At 40.5% G+C, this 13,716-nt stretch overlaps 1 protein-coding gene across 6 annotated transcripts in view; it reads left to right on the top strand.

The window, feature by feature from the left end:
• st3gal3b (ST3 beta-galactoside alpha-2,3-sialyltransferase 3b) overlaps window positions 1-13,337 on the top strand; it is a 63,425-nt gene extending 50,088 nt beyond the window's left edge. For all 6 annotated transcript variants that reach the window (XM_034314501.2, XM_053227750.1, XM_026946333.3 and 3 more), the window contains 3 exons: window positions 5,006-5,152; window positions 8,029-8,175; window positions 10,389-13,337. In XM_034314501.2, coding sequence (XP_034170392.1) covers window positions 5,006-5,152; window positions 8,029-8,175; window positions 10,389-10,478 — 384 coding nt within the window. In that variant the 3' untranslated portion in view covers window positions 10,479-13,337. The remainder of the gene's footprint in view (window positions 1-5,005; window positions 5,153-8,028; window positions 8,176-10,388) is intronic.
• The last annotated feature ends 379 nt before the right edge of the window (window positions 13,338-13,716 follow it).

The raw sequence follows: 13,716 nt of genomic DNA, 5'->3' as shown, positions 1-13,716 counted from the left end.
TCCACATGCACTCATCCGTGTCAACTACAGCCCAAGCATTTATTCCGAGGATCCTAGAAAATCCCGGGCCCAACCCTCAGCATGCACAAAGCGAGACTCCATCAGGATACATGTATGTGTTCTGTTATGTTTTGCATAGATTTAAATTGAAGTGGGTTGCCAAAACTATCTACCAATGCTTTAATGCCACAAGCAATCAGTGCATGGCAACTCAGGCAGCAGGAGGACATCTGTGCCTGAGCCTCTTATGGGCAGATTTGCGAAGCAGTTCAGTCAACTAGAGTGTCTACCATAAAAGCTGTTCATTTCACTTTAACAGCGTACCTCCCAGGTTTATTGACCCTCTAACTGTAACTTTAAAGATAAACAGGAAGCCAACAAAAAAAAACGGTGCTGTGGTTGTGTTCTGCGTGCATCTACTAGAGAGGTTTTTTCCACTGGAGACTGAAGCCCGTTCTTTACTGTCTGCATAGGATCTCACTGCTTTGCCAGGCTTCTTGATTTACATTCTTGTAGAAATTAAATAGTCTTCCTTTTTGAAGACTTCTGCTATATACATGGGAGCACCTGTAAAATGGTTTACAGATCAGTATCTGTTTTTTTTTCTAAAATTCCCTAACTACCACCAATCTCAAACATCCCAGCAGAACCCTATAACCAAAGCAAGGACCTCCTCAAATAACCCTCAGTATGAACAGTGTTATTCTATGGTATTCCATTTTTTTTATGACTGATTAGCATTGACGAACACCGAGGAACTTCCCAGGTGATGCCCTGCCATGCAACTTGTTCAGGACAGTTCTCAAACTCAGCCCTTCAAGACTTTTCACTTTCTTACCAATGAATCTTGAGCAGTTCAGGTGGGAGGAACCACGAAGAACCAATCAGAAACTCACACGGACATGAGCAGAATGTGAAAATCTACACAGACAGTAATCCGAGCTCAGGGTTGAACCAGGGACCCTGTAGCTGTGAGGTGACAACGCTACCTGCTGCACCACCGTGCCGCCAACCCCATCCCAACCACCCCCCCACCCCCCCCACCCCCCACCCCCCAATGGCTTCACATATGAGGTTAAATGGTTTACAATATGGGGATCAGTATTTCCATCTCTTTGGTATGAGTTTCATCCCAGAATTCTGCAGGAAGCAAACTGAACTTTGTGTTCTTGAAACAGATTTGGGATCATATAGTAAACTTGTTGATACTGGTGTGTTTTTGTCCTTAAGTTAGTCCATGTCTACCTCAGAAAGACCCTCAGTAGACCCTGTACACATTGGCCATATTTTTGAATAAGCACTTATTCTGAATGAACTAATACAACAACCTTCAAGAAATCAAGCAGACATTTGTCCAATTTGCTTTTGTCCGAGGACTCTGTTTATAAAAAGGCCCATGATAACTTTGTTTTTAACCTGTTAGTCATTTTTTAACCCAATGCAAATTCAATAAAAACATAACTTGTATTACTTTCTAGTTACTGGCAGACTGCTAAATGTCCAAAATGGGGCCTATTGTTTGTAGTGCCGTTACTAAACAATGTCTTTGGTTTTTCCACCCAGATTGATCTCCTTGCACACTATGTTTCGAGTGTTCAGTAATAAAGTTCAAGTGTTCAGTTTAAGTGTTTAGTAGTAGAGCAAAGTCTCAGTTTAAGACCTCTCATTAGTGCTCACACTTTGGCTTGATACACAGGCTACGTGCTCTGTGTATGGAACATAAACATAGTACATGGGAGACATATAAAGGAATGTTTTTTTTCTTTTCTAGAAGAGACATGCTAACAAACACCCACCCTATTGTAAATACCCTGAAATGTTGTATTCCTTGGGGCTTGCACCTGGGTTTATATACATTATGTGCATTAGCCTTAGAATTATTGTAAATGGTGTGATTGGTGGTTCACCATTCAGAATTATTAAGATTCTGGGATTAACCATGAAAGAGGTCACTGCCAGCTTTCAGTTTGTGTTTGCTTCCCTGTGAATAGTATCCAAGAGACATGCTAGATATACATCTCATCCATACATGATTCCAGAAGTGATCCAATTCAAGCTATCCAGCCCTACAAAATGGCTCTATGCGCATAGGTCTTTGTTGTGGTTTTAGCATAAAGATGAAACATTTTGTTGTTTGCACACACACGCACTCAACTTTGACTTGTTTCACAATTTTAAATGTTTAAAAACCAAGAAAAGCAATCACACATGACAGCTGAAATTGCTTGAGGAGTGGATTTGAAGCCAAGTGAGGCACTTCCCACTGCCTACAGCTAGACTATGAATTTGTTTATCTTAATTTAAGGTGAACTTAAACTATGTTCAACTAAAGCTCCTAACTCAGAATTTCTGACCTCCGACTAGAAAAAAAAAAATCCCCCTCAACTTGGAATTCCTGTTCAGTAAGTTGGGAAGGTCTCCTCAACCCCAGGTTCAGCTGCTCACACCATTAACAGTAAATTATATATCTCCTTACTACTTTAAATGAGTTTATAGTAGTATTTACATTAGTTCAAGCCACAAAGACACATTAGTTGGTTAAATAACACTAGCCATACATTTTTGAGAAAGTACATACATCATAAAATTGTGAACACTAATGTTATCTTGCTAACTTGTTGCTAACAAAACACATACTTTCATGGAGTCATCTATGTTTTTCCCATTTTGTAGCAACACACTAAGCTTGAAAATTACAGAATTCTGAGTTCAGACTTCCCCCTTCTGAGTTAAATTGAAGGCAGCATATATTTAACCCACATTTCATATCTCGGTTCAAGGCTATTCAATCTTCTTCTACATTTATCTTTTATCAAGCAGTTTTTTTTTTCCTGCAACTTATTAGCTCCTTTTGAATGCATGTTGAAAGGAGATCTGCTTTCCAAGGAGATCTTTTCCTGCTTGTCTTTATCTTGTGTGGGCTAGAAATTGAGCACTCCCATTCCTCAGTGTAAATGTGCACTTGCAACGAATGGTTCCCTGATGACTTGTTCTCAGTGAGGGGAAGGTTGGCGATGAGGCCTGTGATTTTTATGAGGTGATTTAACACTTGGCGGCCATGCTGGAAGCTTGTTAAGGGCACGCTGGAGTTATGCACAGAGACAGTAAGCCCTCTCTCACCTGCTGCTTTATTGGACGGATTGGTTACAGCGGCACCCTCGTTTTGATGAGAAAATTGGTCGTTAGCAAACCCTGCAGGAAAGGCGATCAGTCAGAGGCTCTCACTCTCCGTCTTTCTCCAGTCATTTGGCTGGCTGTGGTTCCCCAAAGTAATGCTGGTAAAAGGTGTGTTTGGACTAGAGCCAGGCAAGGCTAGAAGAGGACTTCAGCAACAGCACTATGTTTAGAATCGCCATGTTTAACTTTGCTGGGGACGTAACATGAACCAGACTCTGACCAAACTCCAAATGAAAATAGCTGTCATAGAGGATTTAAACATGACAAATGGAGTATTGCTGAGAGAGTGGACAGATCCAGCTACTTGGACTCCTTATCAATACATTACATTAATTCTTTCTACTTTTATTTAGGATCTGTGCGTAATCAACAGGGTAAGATGTAGGTTCTTTCTTCTTCTTCTTTGGCTTCTGTGCAATTGTAAAAAGTCTGTTTTGTTGCCTTGTTGGATCAAATGTGTATTTGGTTGGTTTGTGACTTAGGCAGCGGAACCCACAGCTTAGCAGACCACATGTACCCGCCTGTCTGAAAGGGCTTAAAATGGCTTGAAACGTGTTAAAAAAAAGTCACATAATAAAGTGGTTTATGTAAGGAATGCTCAGAATGGTAGCAAATTAAATTGGTCCACGAGTGCACTCTAGGTGACACCTAAATACAGATGGTATTAGAAGAAGCATCTTTTCCCCAGCAGACTCACTATCTGTTTGCATGGCCATTCCTTAAGAAGGAATGTATAAGGAGCTCCCAGAGGAATGCTGTCATGCCTGAGTGATTGTAAAGGAATCAATCTGTGACATCCTGTGTTATCCATCTTCAGACAACCCATCTCTCACTTTATACCAAACACCTCTGGGGTCAGGTTTCAGATGCCATTGCAAGGCCTACATGTTCACCATTATGCAGAATACTTCTTCTGAGTCACAGTACTTTAGGAAGATCCTGGATAGCGAAAAGCTAACCCAAAACAATAGCCTGCATACTTGCCTTGATGGCTGTGTATTTCTGGCCAGGCAGTGTTAAACATGATCTGGCATTGCCATTTATTATGTAAGGTGGGTTTTTTCTTCCCTGCACATGCACATACACCTGTTTGACGTTGCAGCATTCCGCAGACTTTGTGTTGTGCCGCTTCTTAAGCCAAACCCCCCTTGTTGACAGGAGAGATGATGTGTTCTTGCTGTGGCTTGCACTGGGGCGGCTTTTTTTTTTGTTCAAAGCCATTTGCTGAGCTCAATGGCTGCTCCCATTATTTGACAATATCAAAGGCAGTGTCTCCTTATTTGAACAGGTGACTCCCATTAAATCGGATGACCCAGCTGGCGCTCAGCCAGCAGTCCTGTTGCAGCTTTGCCGAGCCCAGTGTTAGCAGCACTGATGCTTGATGATCTCAATGTGAGGCTGCCGATTGAATAATTGCTCAGCTGCTCCACTTGGCCAGTTCTCTGAGTAATTGGTATCAACCTGGGGGCTGCTGCAGATCCTCGAACACCCGTGGAGGTCAGGATCTCATTCGTCTATTTCCTGTGGGCCTGTCCAACATGGATGTGCTGCCTCACTTTTAATGAAATCCGTCCATGTGATCGGCCTCCGGTCATGTCCTTGTGCACTATCAGTATGCAGTGATGGCATGTTTGACATGTTTCCTCATGTTTATGGAAACAAATTTCACGTATTGAACCTTTTATGAAAGAATTCTAATTTTAATAATGACCATCTTGGAAAAGGTGATGAAAAAGGTGTTGATTTGGCTCATTTTGTATTCCGAACTTGCGTAAGTCTTAATAGAAACCTGTCTAAATATGGTGTCTTTCTGTCTTTGGCTTGTCAGCAAGGTACAGATGGCTTTTGGAAATCTGTGGCCCAGCGTGTGCCCAAGGAACCCTCTGAGATGAGAATTCTCAACCCTTACTTCATCCAGGAAGCTGCCTTCCAGTTCATTGGCCTGCCACTGAACAACGGTCTCATGGGTAAAGGGGTAAGTGCCAGTCTGATTTTAATTTCAAGCAGAGCTAAAAAAAAATTTTGTTGAAAATGTAGTATAACAATCTGATGCACAAGTAACGAGTGTCCTTCTTAACAAATCTTAGTGAATGGTCCAGTAATCGAGAGAAAATCATAAAAGTAAGCAAGTAAGCCCTTCTGTTGACACTAGGAAGATTTCACAAATTAAGACCCTGCAATATTTCTGTAAATACTTCTTTTTCACATATAATTCAGCTATATTAGAAAGTTAAATTTAAGAGGTAAGTAATCAATATTTCCCTGTGTATCTTTGTATTGTATTAATTAAAAAAAAAAAGTAATTCATTGTCTTCATGTGCAACCACTCAAAAATTATATTGATTCCTTACTTTAAAAGATATTGACTCCAAGTTTTGGAAGAGAATTTGACCTTCTTGGAACTGTTAGCGCTGTTGAGGGTCCAGTTGGGTGGGTTCGTACTTTTTGAACCAAAATGGCAGTGTGCCCCTTAAAGCCAATTTTATGGAAATGGGGGTCACAGGAAGCCCTGGGCACATGTTTCCTCAAATGGATTGTAATTACCTCAAAGGTGACCGTAGGTCAAACACAGCATGGCTAATCCTCCAGATAGGAACAACTAAAGCCCAAAAACTGTCTCCAAAGCAGGCCAGGTCATTCACTGCCTATTTTATGCTTTGTACCTCAAGAACATTGTACTTAAGGGTAAAATAAAACTAGAAAACAGAGTTCATTTTATTGAAAGGCTGATCTGGGTACTGGCTGACCGCTGCAATGAGATGACCTTGATAAAACAGACATAGAGATGCTATTTTTTTTTAATCTTATTCTTTAGCTTTCTCGGGCATTCTGCAAGTCAAATGCACCATGGGTATTTAGGAAATGCCTGCTATTGTGTGTCATCTGGTTGTGATCTCTGCCACTGCTCTTCTTTTTGGCTGCCTTCCGAAGACTTCACAATAAGTAAACACATGCATTGCTCAGATATAGTACATAGTCTTCAGGGGCGGTCCAGGAGTAGCAGCCTAACCGGGCAGTCATAAAAGAAGTGTGTTTTACATGCCTCAAGTCTCAAAGACAAGGGTTATGAAAAAAAATTGCTCAGCTAGGAAATCAAGGGGACAAGACATACCAATTCAGGAAATGAGACTTCCATGAGCTTCGATTTATGAAAGCTCACCCGGTCTGTTTCTTGAAACACCCTAAGAGCTGCTTGATAAAGCTGTCAGCCGTCAGGTCTTTCTGGAATGTGCAAAGACAGGATTGGGACGTATTGAAGCTGACCACCTCATGAAGATCAGCGCCCTCTTTGAACTGCAGAAACATGTGCAGAGCATGTGGAGCTGCCCTACCAGGCCCCTCAGGGTGTGTGGGTAGGAGAGAAGCTGTCCCATACGGTACTGATCAAGGCAGGACACACTTAGACACATCCTTCCCCCTCTCCAAGTCCTCCTAACACTCACCTGCTGGGGATGGGCATGCTGCCCAAATCTTACTCCTGATTTTGTGTGTGTGGGTGTATGTGTGTGTGTATGTGTGGGCCTGTGCAAATCATACCCCAGGCTGTTGCAAGCTAATGATTTTGAATGGTTACCCACCCCTGGGAGATGGGGAAGTGGAGGTCTGCCTTCTGAAAATTGGTGTGTCATGGGCAGGGGGGGCAGCTCAGGATGAGTTAACAATTGCTGCCATGAACAAAGCCAGGTTCCCTCACAGGCACTCAACCAGCCAGCCCTGCTCATGTCAGGAGAAAGGGGAAGGGTGGAAACCAACCACAGGCATGATGGCGCTGATCAGCTCAAACCAGTATACTGCAAACTTTACCCAATGCCTCATATTTTGTTGCTAATCATCACTTTTCCAAGGGCTTGTCCAAGCACTCGGCTTTGTACTCTCATGACATGGTTTACAAACCTGCCAGCCTTTAAGCATTTTGCATAGAACTCAGAGTACATTACTGCGAGATATCACTCAAAAACACACAAAAAGATCAGTCTTCTTTTTTTCTACCGAATAAAAGCAGTAGATGACTCAATTCACGATTGACAGTTGTGTAGGTGTTTTGAACTCTCCGATATTAACTGACACTCCACCCCGCCCCTTCCTCCCATCTCATGTTAGTAATTTCTCCTCTGCTCTTGCTTGAAATGGAGAATGATTTGATTTTGGGAGTGTGAAATAAAACCTATCACTATATGCTCAACTTAGCAAACATTAGACAAGTGTATAGTTAACATCAGTTAGCCATATTTATTAAGGATGCCACTGATAAAGTTAAATTTTGGGCCAAAAAAGGAGGATTAAATTAGACTATAACTATGTGTAACATATAACACTTTACAAATAATTTTAATGATAATGATAACTGTAAAATTATTTAAAAACACTGCTTGCTCTCCTGTGCTAGTTAGCATAGCCATGTTCAAACAGTGTGGTGTTCATCTATACAGTGTTTTATGGTGTTGACAAGGAAAGTGGCAACAGTCTCAAACATGTCTGGTGGTTACCATTAAACCCTGTATATACCTGTACTACAGTTTCTACCTTAGACAAGAGATTTGTCCAAGAACTACGGGTTGAATTTTTTTTTTAATCAAACCTGGTGGGTTATTAGTCTTGCCAGCCAGACTTGTAGCTTTTGCTAGAGTCTGGTACTTTTTGCCACACAGCATGGCCAAGAAGTGCTTTTAATTGTTTCGAACAAATCTTTTGAATAACACCAAGCTAAGTGTACAAACTCTAATAGACGCTCCATGAGCCGTGACTACACCATTGCTGACCATCATCAGCATACTTACTGGAAATACAGGAAAGACAATTGTAGATCTTTTGCTGATCATTAAAAAAATTAAATCCTACTTGTTTCCACAGAACATCCCAACTCTTGGTACTGTTGCTATAACAATGGCCCTGCATAACTGCGATGAGGTTGCTGTTGCCGGATTCGGCTATGACATGAACACCCCTCATGCACCCTTGCACTACTACGAGTCAGTCAAAATGTCTGCCATCAAAGAGGTATGACTTGTTTTTTCCAGCTTTCAGCAATGTGAATAATGAGACACTGTACGTCGGTTTAATTTCCATGTAATATTTGAACAGGTGGGTCACACTTGTTTTTGAAGTGCAGACCTTTATCTGACCTTCTCTTGTTTAACTGCAATAAATAGAAGAGTGCAGCAACAGTATAATTAGCTGACTAAAACTGGCTTCTTTTCCCATCACATCTTTGCTACTGTGTTTTTTCAGCCCAGCCCTGATTAAGGTAACCTGTGTTTTGTACACATCATAAAATTCCTTTCTGCCATTTGGCTTGGCTGTATAGGACTCGTAAAATGTCAAATTAGGTGGTTAATGCACTGACAGTGTCGACTTACTCCTTCAACACCCATCTGAAGACCAGAACATCACTGACATATTTTACTTAAATTTAAAATTGCAAATTAAAGCTTTTGCTTGTTCGAACTAGCCTGTCTAATTCAATGCACAGATTGGTCAATAGTTATATTATGCAAGCTGTGAGTCAGATTTGGTCCACAATTGACTTTTTACTATGTCTAACCAAACACTGGGTGAGTAACCTGACAATAACAGAAACCTTCTTTGCGTTTTTCATGACATTTGTTAGGATCCTAAGCTGTTTAAGTACATCTTGTTTATCAAGTGACTCATTGCGAGTGCAATTACCCCAGGACAGTCTGCAGCCCTCCCTTCTAGCAAAAGAGAAGTTACTTCTCTATCTATAGACGCATAAGAAAGTGGGATCATTCCAGCCCTCTTGGTGTTTTCTCCTCCAAGCCACAAGATCCTGAGGAGACTTGGACATCTGTGTTCATTCCATTCAAAGACTGAAACCTTGCTCTTGGATTTGCTGACTTTGCTGTGGATATGGTCCTCTAGTTGGGCCCAAGAACCCAGACGAGAGGCTTGACCGATCAGCGTGATCTCTCGTGAAACCAGGACCTTCCCACACGGCTTCAGGGCCCCTAACAGGAATCTGAGGCTCTGGTTTCAGCTGTGAGTGTCAAGGTCTTGGGCTTCACTGTTGTGGGTTTCAGGGGCTCAGACCCAGCCAAGGATCTCACTTTTTAACAAGACTCATGAACTCGTTTCACCGAAATATTTGCAAGAAGGAAATTATTTGTGGCAGACATGCTAATGTTTGGGTGGTCTGTTGTCCAGTTGGGATTGGTGTGGAGAGGCCTTGACTTGAGAAGAGCTGGATCTCAAACTACACCAGGGCTGGGCACTTTCTCTAAAAGTAATTTTGTCTCATTTTGTAAAAAAAAAATAAAATAAAAAAATAAAAGCAATGACCGGCCATGTCCCACTCCCATTTGTAAGACAGTTTACAGTGGGGTCGTCATGGTAACTCATTTCTCATTGATCGTGCTGGTTTCGTGTTTTTTTTCCTGCCCCACTGTCATCCTCGCCATTGAACCATTTCAAAAGCGGCGATTGAATGTAAAACACTAAACATTCTTTGTCCTGAATGTGGTTTTAAAAAGTACAAAACCCACAGTCAGATCTTGTCATTCTCCTTCCCATGTGGGACTCCATGAACTCTCGGGAACTGATGGAAATATCTGGCCTAAGCACAAAGCAGAGAGGAAGAATCCAATGAAGATCTACACAGCAAATGTATTTGCCATTTTATTGCATTTTGAACACCAATAAATTCAAATTAAATTCGAAAAATTAGACCGATTTATTTCTACATTCACTAATACCTACATGCCTACATCTTGTCTTGTTTTTCTTTATCATGTGTGATCATTTTGTGAAGACTGCAGTTAATATCCATTTCGCCTTCACCAACTTATCTGTAGCCTACACCAATCATTAGATTTATAATTTAGAGTATTTTTGATGAGCAGCTGTTGCTTGACTTATTTGAAGGATACATAAATGTAAGTTAAATGTAAATCTTTGCCATGTAAGCCACTTAAAATGACACGTCTGTAGTTTTCTTTTGCAAAATAAGAAATATTGTTGTCTGTCGAGGATTAGCACCAATATTCGATTACTTCATATCACCCAGCCCTAAACTCTCTTTTGTGGCTAAGTGTGTTTCCTTACTATAACAGAACAGAATGTTAGCAAGAAACAGAGACATATTTAAGTATAAATCTGAAAAATAAATCTTGTGTATGTTATTATCGTGAACTGGGAATTGACTAAATATCCCAAAAAAGAAATCTGAACACACACTGTCTCTGTTTATTCTACAGTCATGGACTCACAATATCTCCAAGGAGAAGGAGTTTCTCCAGAAGCTGGTGAAGGCCAGCGTCATCACAGACTTGACAAAAGGGATCTGATTGTCCTAGCGTGGATGCTTTTACCACAGTGCGAGAACCCGAGGATGCTGGGAAACCCAGAGAACATTGAGGTGTATAGCTGCAGCAGTACGAAAGGGGGAAGTGATGCTACATGTGCCTTCTGACTGCGAAGCTTCCTCTGACCTGCATTCCGTCCTGAACATCTGGAGAGATCAGCTTTTCCTCTGTTCCATATTCATCCTTGATTACGATTCGAGACAAGTGTAATCAAAGACCTGAGAGGTGGCAAACTGGACTGATTGTGCCAAATGTACCTCTTTGGAGGAGACCGTCGTCCTCTACAACATGAATGTATTCGCTGTGTAGATTCCACCGGTCCTTAGTGTTATTTTATCATCATGCCTTTGTTTTTCCGTCCGCTCTGCACCATCCTTATGACTTTAAGGTCAGAGATCGGCCTTCGTATTGTGACACGAAGGGTATTATTAAAAATGGATGCCAATTCTTTTTTTTTTTTTTAATTATTTATTACATAACTTAAGCTCTCTTTAATTGAAGAGGATTTTTAATGTTTTATTCTGTTTAATGGGAGGCTTGGGTTTTTAAAAAATTATTTTCTTATTTTAATTTTTTGATTTTTTTTTTGTTTGTTTAATTACATTGTATACTCTCTCTCGACAAATCATCGAAGACCGTAATTGAACAGTTCATCTAATTCATCATTACGCCAAGCCGCCATGATGTCTGTGTCGTGCCTCAGTGTCAAACAGCTTCTCGGTGAAGGTACTGAAGGTCCAGAATACAAAATGCCTGAAAATACAAATGTTTACTTTTTTGATAACATGATCAGCTTTGCCAGGTTGATGATTATTTTCCAAATAGTTTTGCTTTTGTACTTTTTTGAAGAGCTGTCGTCTGTATTTCTAAAGATTTCTATTGAGATTCGTCACAGCAGATGTTTGTAATTTCATAAGCTGTATATTTTAGGAGGATGGATGTAACATTCTGAATTACAGTCAGGGGAAAAGGAACTTCGCCATTTTTTGCAGTACATCATTATTTTGTTCTGGGGTTTTTTTGTTTCGATTTGCCCGGTAGATATTTTTGCATTACAGCTTTACAGAGATTCAGACCTGAACCCACAGCAAGTCAAAAGTGTGACGAACTCCCCAGGATAAAGTAAAATTAAAAAGAGGTCTTTAAAGGATCTGAAATTAGAAACACACGTGCTGATACAGGGGTGGTCAAATCGTTAGTCCTGTCACCCACGATGAGCAGATTCCATGTCTGGGCTCTTAGTATTTAAATTGTAGTTACCTGGACAAGTAGGTTCAACAAACAGAAAAAGAAAATAGACTACTCTATATTGGCTTACACACAACAAAAGTTTTCATTTGGTATGTATGTTTGAGCGTAATGCACTTCACTGTGGTGGGACTCGCCTCAATGCTGCAACTGTAGCGTTTCCGAATCCCACCACTCCCTGCACTACACACATCTATGAAGGGCGACTTTTACTAAGCAGAATAATCAGTGCTCACAGATGACAGGCAACATTTTCAGAAATAGAGACGTCTAATGCATCCAACGCAAAGCTGATATGTAGACTAACTCTCTTGCTAGCACAACCCGCATCTCATGGTTTACCGTAATAAGAGAAAATAAAGACACTAGCCAGATTCAAATTGTATCTTTTACATGCAACGCACATAGCCGATTTTTTTTTTTTTTTTCATTGCTAAATTTTTGTTGTGGTTGCAAATGCTACATGATCACATGCTCGTTAGTCTTCATTAAAGCACTTAGCTAGCTAACTGGCTCGCCATATGTTATTACGTTATGTTAGCTACCACTTTTTAGCCTCGTCAATTACGTTTCCAGGCCAAAACACGGGTCACATATGGGAAGCACGCTGAAGCTTTTACTTGTCTAGTGAGCTAGCTAACGGATTTTTGGATTTGTCCACCGAATTTGTACGCAATCATGTTTTCTGTATACACTACAGTCCACATGCTCACAATTTAAGCATAAATGTAATCAGTAGCAGTATTACGAGAAAAAATAAAGGTGAAGATATTGTAAATCAGCGGGTTATGTTAGGTTCATCTCAAGAAGTCCAAAATATGACTGGAAACGAATGGAAATTTGTATATCAGTGCAGTCTGTCACAATCAGCAGTATCATGTTAACAAAATGTAAAGTAGTGATTTTCTTCTTCTTATATATAAATATATATAGAGTTATCTTCAAAGGCATAATAAATGTGTTGGCCATTTTTTAAGATTTGGAAAGTGTATTTATCTTAGCCAAGTTCGACCATCCTTGTCCATCCTTACCATCCTTACCAGGATATCAATTATATTTTAGATGTTATTACGACACACACAAATAAAACAGAAGCAAATTTGTCCAAAGCGAGTGGAATGGTCAAACTAGGCTAAGAATATCATATTTATTATGTTTGGAGATCTGTGTAATAATGGATACAGAGTATCTGAATCTCATGCCAAAGACATGTATGCAGTAATGTATGATTAAGTGCTTCCCGAAGTATGTCTCGATCTCTGTCAGCACTTCAAGAACAGAACGTTCTCATGAAGTGTGGACTCCTTCATCGTTACTGTATTGCCTGAGTTTTATGTTGTTTTTCTGGACAAATCATGAGCGCAACAGCTACAGCAGGATGAAGAGTGTTCGATCAGTTTTTATGAGAAACGTGGACGTGATGTTTATAGCTTTCTGGACGACTTTCTGTCAAAACAACTGCCAGTCGAGTCAACCATCGAGTCAGCCAGAATATGCATGATGATGTCCAACACCTACCTTCGCCTCTCAGATAGGCAGAACTGTCTGCTGTCAATTAATGTAAGAATAAATAAAAAAAATGAGAAATGGAAATAGAGTGTATTTTAGTTCTTGCTGCACATACATAGCACAAAATATACATAACTAGCTATTATATGTCAACTATCTACAAAACGAGTGACACATTCAAGGAAAAACCAATGACTGGGTCACTGCAAATCAATCTAGAGTAATTCTGACCGATCCTCTTTATCCTGATAGGGCTCTTCCCTGGTGGCTCCGCCCCCATCCACAAGGCAGGAGAGCTCACTCAATAGTTTGACGAGAATGCAAATGATTAATGATGCTATGGCCTTCAGACTTATCACATCTCACCTCAATTGCTCATCTATGGCACATTTGGGATCGACATATTAGACAGTGACAGCGCTCTCCACCACCACCCCCATCAAAACACCAACTGAGGGAAGAT

Source organism: Pangasianodon hypophthalmus, chromosome 21, assembly GCF_027358585.1.
Source record: "Pangasianodon hypophthalmus isolate fPanHyp1 chromosome 21, fPanHyp1.pri, whole genome shotgun sequence".
NCBI classification, from domain to species: domain Eukaryota; kingdom Metazoa; phylum Chordata; class Actinopteri; order Siluriformes; family Pangasiidae; genus Pangasianodon; species Pangasianodon hypophthalmus.
This window is presented reverse-complemented; position numbering and strand designations above follow the sequence as displayed.